This window comes from Diplotaxodon limnothrissa, linkage group LG18 (genome assembly GCF_057381915.1).
Source record: "Diplotaxodon limnothrissa isolate DT_005_m linkage group LG18, D_limnothrissa_male_GT1.1, whole genome shotgun sequence".
Classification (NCBI taxonomy): domain Eukaryota; kingdom Metazoa; phylum Chordata; class Actinopteri; order Cichliformes; family Cichlidae; genus Diplotaxodon; species Diplotaxodon limnothrissa.
In genome coordinates, this window is record NC_140613.1 from 15,282,903 (window position 1) to 15,290,889 (window position 7,987).

A 7,987-nucleotide genomic window follows, 5' to 3' on the forward strand; every position below is an offset into this window, starting at 1 on the left:
GCTGTAGCACTGGACACTGTTTTAGGTACAAATTGCTAGTACTGGGTCGGGCCCCCTTTTGTCTTCAGACCTACGTTAATTCATCGTGGCATAGATTCAAAAAAGTGCTGGAAACATTCCTCAGAGATTTTGGTCCATGTTGACTTGCTAGCATCAAGTAGTTGCTGCAGATTTGTCAGTTGAAAATCCATTAATTGGATTGAGATCTGGTGACTGTGGAGGCCATCTGTGCACTGTGAACTCTCTGTCATGTTCAGGAAACCAGTTTGAGATGATTTGAGCTTTGTGGCATGACACAATATCTTGCTGTGAGGAGCCATTAGAAGATGTGTACGCTGTGATCATCCATCTTGGATCAATATAAAGCAGGATGGATCCATGCTTCCATTTTGTTTACAACAAATTTTGTACCTACCGCCCAAATATCACAGCAGAAATCAAGAATTATCAGTCCAGGAAACGTTTTTCTAACATTCTGCTGTCTAATTTTGGTGGGTCCATCCAAATAGTAGCCTCAGTTTCCTGTTCTTAGCTGACAGAAATGTTAGTGTGGTCTTCTGGTGCTGTAGCCCATCTGATTCAAGGTTTAGAATTAGAATAGAATAGAATTCAACTTTATTGTCATTGCACATGTCACAAGTACAAGGCAACGAAATGCAGTTTGCATCCATCCAGAAGTGCTTTAACCATAATATAGATATATTACAGAAATGGGTCTGTTATAGGTATGAGGGTACAAAATATGGGTCTATTATGGGTATGTTATAATGTACACGGTATGAAGGTATGGTGTGAATATGTTATAACTATAAGTATGTACAGGCTATGAACAGGATATAAATATGAAAACTATACAGAAATATGAAATAAAAAGCTATACAGAAATGAAATATGAACTATGTAAGTTATAAACAGTTGTAAACAGTTGTAGAATTATAATTATCGTATTGTACAGAATGATTGTCTATACAGCATTTACAGTAGTGCAGTTAAGTGAAATATGTGGATATTTTTACAGAGGCTATATAAAGTGCTAGTGGTTGTGAGTGGTGGTTCAGTCCATGTTATTATTGTGTGTAGGAGGGTACAGTTGTCCATTTGTTTGTTTTTGACCATTGTGTGTGTGTTCAGTTATAGGTGGTTGTTTGTATGTTCAGTCCATGAGTTTAATGTGGTTCAGATGTCAGGAGGCAGGGTTCAGGAGTCTGACAGCTGTGGGGAAGAAGCTGTTTCGGTACCTGGTGGTCTTAGTCCGGAGGCTCCTGTAGCGCCTCCCAGAGGGCAGGAGGATGAAGAGTCCATGTGATGGGTGACTGGGGTCTTTGATGATTTTCCCAGGCCTTTTCAGACACCGCTTCCTGTAGATGTCGTTTATGGCAGGAAGTTGTGCTCCAGGAATGCGCTGGGCAGTTTTCACGACCCTCTGCAACGCCTTCCGGTCCGAGGCAGAGCAGTTCCCGTACCAGACTGTTATACAGTTGGTCAGGATGCTCTCGATGGTGCAGTGATAGAAGTTCACCAGAATGTCTGAGGACAGGTGGTTCTTCCTCAGAGTCCTCAAGAAGAGGCGCTGGTGAGCCTTCTTGACCAGCTTGGAGCAGTTGGTTGTCCAGATGAGATCCTCGGAGATGTCGACACCCAGGAACTTGAAGCTGCTCACACGCTCCACAGCCATCCCTTTAATGTAGATGGGTGGATGTGGGTCAGCATTCCTCCTGACATGTTGTGTATTTGGAAATGCTCTGGCTATTAGCTTCTGACTTCTGACGTCAACAAGACATTTCCTTGCAGTGAACTGCCTATTGTCTCTTTTTGGGGACATCCTCTGTAAATCCTTGTTTACAACAGTTTGTGAAATACTGAGACCGGTCCACCTGGCACAAACAACTACACCCTGTTTAAAGTCACATAAATCACCTTTCTTCCCCACACCTAACTGCAGTGAAGTGTTGCCTTGTGATTTTTCGGCTAAACATTTGCATTAACAAGTAGTTGAACAGGTTTATCCAACAAAGTGAATATAATTTGTTTTAGGCCAGTAGATTGGTCAGAGAGAAATCTGCCTTTCAGATGACCGGTGTTGTTTCTGGCTATGGAGAGCCCACCAAAGCCAATCATGTGAGCATCCTCCCCTCATTCCCCCTGGCACTCAGATGTAAATAAGACACAAACATTTCTTCCACAAATGTTGTCTTCCATATACCATATATCATATACATGAACACATATGAAGATGTGGATGCTCTAATGAACCCCAGAGAGGATTTATTATGGTGCTTGTAATGAGAGGGAGGCCTCAGCCTACTAACCGAGAGATTATAGGATGGACAGAGATGATTTAATCAAGCAGAAATGGAAGCAAGTCAAGTATATAATCAATATGTATGCTGGTCTGTTAGGCAGAGTAAAACAGCACTGACAACTTCAAAGGGTTTTCCTCGCAGCTGCTTGAAACGGGTGAAAGAACAAAATAAAAGTAAGGTGAACAGAGAAGAAGTGCAACTACATCAAACAGTAAGTAAAAAAAAAGATTAAATTGTCATTATATATGTTTCATTTATGTTACACCCCAGCCCAGGGAACCGGCGTGCGACATAAGGAAAATAAAAATAAGGAAAAATGCCCCCCCACTCCCTGCTCTTAAGGAGGACGAACCAACAAAAAACAGCTACCACGGATTTCACAACAGCCAGTCAGTTTATTGAGTCCCAAAAGGTAGCAGGCATCAGGGTGAGCATGGCCAAAACAACAAACAAAAACTCCAGAAATGAAATGCAGCTGGCTTACCTTCACAGAAAACCCCAAACGAAAATTACATGTGTCTTACCTGCCTCCCTAACCAAAAACAAGAGAAAAGGTTCACAAAGAAAAATGGCTTCTCACCCCTACAGCTACCGAGTAAGAAAAAGTATCAACAACTATTTACATCTATATACAACAAATTACAACAAATTATTTACAACACGGGGGGGGGGGATTAATTCATCTGCAGGTCCAGACGATGAGATTGAAGCGTCTGTGCATAAAAGACTCTCGCTGAGCCTGAGTGGTTTTCTCTAAATAAGGATCCTAATCGCAAATAGTCTTATCTACATATGACATATTTTCCATCACCACCCTCACCAGCCACAATGATGTTATCTGTTATTGTAGGAGACAGCAGTGAAGCACAGAACAAAGAAAGATTAATCAACAGTACAACTCCAAACCCTTTTATCTGGCTATCAAATGTAGATCTGATTCATGCTGGTTATACATTTTAAATTCCTTGTACGTCGATATATCTGACTGAAGTAAGACGCACATAGACTTTATGCACAAAGCAGTTGGATGAAGGGATTTTTCTTTAGTTTCTGGGTTGTTTTTAAAATTGTATTTTCAGGAATGGACTTTAAGCGATTGATTTTCTCTTGTCTAGTGAGTGGTTCAGAAGTCTTACCCTCTTAGCAGTGACCTGTATACGAATCCCTACATATTATATAGCATGTCATGCAATGAATGAGTTACTATAGATCCACTGGTTAACAAAACTACCACCATCATTTCGGTTGATGAAGGGCAGGGCAATCAATACATACATCTTCACTGTACTGAATGTTTTTTTTTTTTTCAAAGTCAGTGATTGTCCCATATTGCAGGTTTAGGTTGAGAAATGCTCAGGGACAAAACACACTTTGATAAGTTAAACCCTGTGCAGCAACTCCCAAATTTGTACTGCAGAGACCACTTTGTTGCTTTGGGGAGAACACAGCAGAAGCTGAATCCCAGCCCCCTGTGCTAAAGCTCAACAATATGCTGCAGCCAGTAAAAAGGAGCCTTGATTGCTGGATCAAAACTGTCACATGCAACAGCAACCTGCCAGTGCTTCACCTGCTAAAAGCACAACCCCTCCATTTGTAATCAACAACAGCTGGGCAGCGCAAAACCCAAGAAAACAGGGGTGGAAAATCTGTATTCATACGTCACTGTCTGCATGCTTGGGTGTTTGGGCTGCTAGCCTATTCTTTACATCACTTTTGTTTCTCACCAAACATTTTTTGTAGTCATCACTGTGGCCCAATCCTTTTCTTGCCCACCTTCTGCGAGCTAATCAGCCTCTTTCCTGTCTGCTTTGCAGACCCACATTTTGTGCAACCCACTTCCTCCTCGTCTCTTCCTCAACTGTCCAACTTCTTCATCTCTGCCACCACCAGCATCTACACTCACTTCCTGCTTCCTACCATTGTTGGACTTTGCCCTGCAACGTAGCTTCATCAGAGTCTAACTTTCAAATACTTAATATCACAAACTCTGTATTTCACTAAATCACATTCAGTTCTTTCACATGACTTTCATTAAAACGCAGGGATATCAAACTCATTTCATGGCCACATGCAGCCCGCTTTGATCTTAAAGAAAAAGAAGTGCAATTTCCACTTTACATCTCAGTTTTTCTAAATGATAAAAAATATTGCTGTAGTAAATGAAAGAAATGTGTTAGCATGAATAAGTAAACATGTAAAATTACAGGAAAAGAGAGTGTCCTATTCTATCTTTCTTTCTTTCTTGATTCCAAGCTGTGACCTGGAACAAGACTTCCTGTGCACCTAGCTCGCAAATCAGCCACTTTAGCCAAAGTCCACATCGGATGGAAGACCCGTGGTCTCAGTTAGTTTGCAGCACCAGGCATCCAACCAGGAGAGAGGAATTCAGAGGCTGTGCCTAACTTTAAGTCATTATATAATTTTTAGCAGTTCACCTTGTACTTAACTTTTGGGAGGGGGTTGTAAAAGAGATGAAACACAGGAGGTCAGTTTTCTCTCTCTCTCTTTTTGTTGTTTTGCCTTTTTCAGATTTCTGGAAACTTTAGATTTAACTTAAATGTAACACCACCAGATGAGATTAAAGCTTTGGGGTATGATGTGAGGTTCTCACTCAGATGTTTTTTCCCCTCTTTTTGTTTATGTTTTTTGACCTTTTTATTCACATTTCACATTTTACCCTTCATGATCTGTGAATTGCAGACAACTTTACTCTCATTTGTTTTTAAATAAAGCCAGGATGCTAAACTAAACCTTTCTTTGCCACAAGGTTATTCAGATTGCTTAAAAATTTGTGAAGAAATTTACACAACTAAATAATAATATCAGCTAATTCATCATTCTGTAAAATCTGGTTTTAAGAACAGTTATTTTAGTTGAAGTGTTGCTTACATATTCCATTTTCACAAATGAACTTGTGTGTGAAGAGCTTTCTGATTTCACAGTGTCTGCAGGAGGATTGCAGAGTAATAGGATATCATCTTTTTTCATAGGAGGTCCTGTATGTGTGATAGATTTGTGGTCATCGGACTCCATAAGAAAAATCTAATCCATACACTGGAATAAAGAACACAATATTTTTTTAATATCCAGTGTTTTCTTTTACTTAAAAAAGTGAGAGGTGTTTCAAAAGTGCACACACAATACATTATCCATCAGAAATAAAACGTGATAAAGATTCATAGAAATATGTATACAAAAATGGCTCAACCTGGAATACTGATATTGTAAAAACAAACATTAACACTCGACTCTGTTGGGAATTTTAGAGTTAACTTGTCTCAGCGGTTTTTGGCCAAGCACCAGTTTTTTTGGGATAAAAAACTGGTGCTTGGCCAAAAACATGAGCAAAATAGGAAGGAAGCACTAACTGACCCGTTGACCACAATCCTCATTGGTTACCTTAAAACAGGAGAAAAAAACCCACTAACATACTAAACTAAATTCTAATGCTTTTGTACAGGAATATAGATATTTACAATAGCATTTCATGTTTGCGTAGCACTACTTTGAGGTCATCTCCATAGTTGTTGCATCGTTGCCTCCGTTGACGTCATAGTCACCCACTGGCCCGCTGACCAGCACCTTCATGCGGTCGGGGAAGTCATCGAATTTGGGAGAAAGCAAGAAATCGTACAGAAGAGCTGCTGCCACACCGCCACACATTGGACCCACCCAGTACACCTACAAAGGGAGAGCTTTGATCAATGTCTGGCATCATTACAAGACAAAGAGAAACGCAGATTCCGGTCATGGTCAAAAGGCTTACTTTAGTCGATCTCTCTAAATGCAAAACAATAGGAAAGCTGTAACTGATTAACACATGCAGGAAGATTCACAAGTAATTGAGGCATCTGTCTGCTGATGAATTATTGAATTATTTAAGCTTGACATATAATATCCATGCAGAAAAAATGTGAGGTATGCGTAAAGTGATTCCCCCCCTCTGACTTACCCAGTGGTCTGTAAAATTGTTCATGATCAAAGCCGGGCCGAAGGAGCGAGCAGGGTTGATGCCACAGCCTGTGTAGCTGATCTGCAGTCAATCAACAACAACAAATAGGCAACGTGAGAGAATATCATCAGCAGGAGCAGAATCCTGCCATATCTGCTCCTGGTTCCCTTTTTACAAGTTATATATGACTGACGATGGCGTTAAAGTGAAACTTACAGCTGCCAAGTGTCCCAGGCAGACTGAGAGGCCAATGGCCAAGGGTGCAGAGCCGGTGACATCACGCCGTCTTTTATCAGTGACCGCAATGACACACAGCACCAGCTGGAAGGTCGCCAAAAGCTCTATGCCTACACCTTGGCTGGGTGTGACGCCGTTGAGCTGTGAAAGTTAAGGGAGGAATCCAAAACAACACTTTGTCAGACTTTGTCAGATAGATAGATTGTTTCCTAGCACAACCACTTCCTATTTAGTAGCTCCTGGCATTGCCCAGGAAGCCTGACAGCAATCTGGCAGTGCTGCAAAGTGCCACATTGCTTGTTCATATTTCTTTCGTGGAAAACATGGTTATTATTGTTCACATTAAGTGGAGCTGTGCGGCTTCTCGAAGTGGGGGGGTGGGGCTGGGTGATATCAGGTCCTACCAGTGCTGTTTTTCAGTAAGGAGAGAGCTGTGGGTGCTAATTACAGAGTGGTGTAGCATTAAGTAATAACTGCTCATTAATTTAAGTGAAGAATTCTGGTATTCAAAACCTCAATTTCCAGAAACAGATTGCCAAAGTACAAGTGGGTGGACACTATATATATTTCCTATTTCTTTTAGCTGTTGCAGCATGGCATACTTTAATAATAATGTGTCATCACTATTCATTAATAAGTATTGACAGAATGTCCCAAGAACCACATAATCAGTGCCAATTCAGCACTTACATCCTTGTAAAAGTTTCAGTTTTCACCGTGAAGGTACTTTAAATACACAATGTTGCATCATCGCATCGCTGTGCTTTTATTTTTGCTATTAATGCAGAAATGTTTGAAACTGAAGATAAAGTTTATACTTACAGCGTTGACCCCCAGTTCAGTTCTGTTTTCAGGCCGTGTTCCATACACAATGCCACTGGCTAGGGCTGAGCCCAGCATCTGGGCAATAATGTACATGATAGCCTTGAACACACTGATCTGGCAGCTGGCAAGCATCCCAAGGGTGACTGCAGGATTCAGGTGGGCTCCACTGATGTGGCCTAAACTTTGGGCCAGAGTGGCAATGGCAAGTCCAAAGGCCAGTGACACCTTCACCTCTTGGTCTGGATTACTGTTGTTTGTGTTCCCAATAGCTGTGGCGATGCTGAGAAAAATAAAAAGGGTCATCCCAACCAGTTCGGCCAGAACTGCCCTCCAGAAAGCCTTGCTCTTGAACTCTCTCATTTTGGCAGCTGTGGGTTTGAGCTGGTCCTCTGTAAGATGTACTCACAAACAACAGCAACAGGCTGCATATATAAGGCCTGGGTTGATAATGGTTAGTGGGCGGGCTTTAAAAAACTGAAAGAGAGGGCCACACTGAATTAATGAGAAATCCAAAAGACTGGGCTCTCATCCCTCCCTCTGCTCCCTCGCCCTCCCTCCCTCCTCTCCCTGTCCTCTGGCCCCTCTCTCACTACCTCCCTGTGCAGTACTTTCTGGTCTTTGGACTTTCGTGAGTAATAGAACAGGATCTTTAAATAGCTACATCCAAAGG

At 41.5% G+C, this 7,987-nt stretch overlaps 1 protein-coding gene across 1 annotated transcript; it reads right to left on the reverse strand.

The window, feature by feature from the left end:
* Positions 1 to 5,394: 5,394 nt before the first annotated feature.
* LOC146613310 (aquaporin FA-CHIP-like) lies at positions 5,395 to 7,709 on the reverse strand. The gene is made up of 4 exons (XM_085378644.1): positions 7,315 to 7,709; positions 6,472 to 6,633; positions 6,256 to 6,336; positions 5,395 to 5,984 (listed from the first exon to the last, which is right to left on the reverse strand). The coding sequence occupies exons 1-4, from the start codon at positions 7,675 to 7,677 to the stop codon at positions 5,805 to 5,807; spliced, it is 786 nt and encodes a 261-aa protein (XP_085234770.1). The 5' UTR covers positions 7,678 to 7,709; the 3' UTR covers positions 5,395 to 5,804.
* Between the last annotated feature and the right edge of the window lie 278 nt (positions 7,710 to 7,987).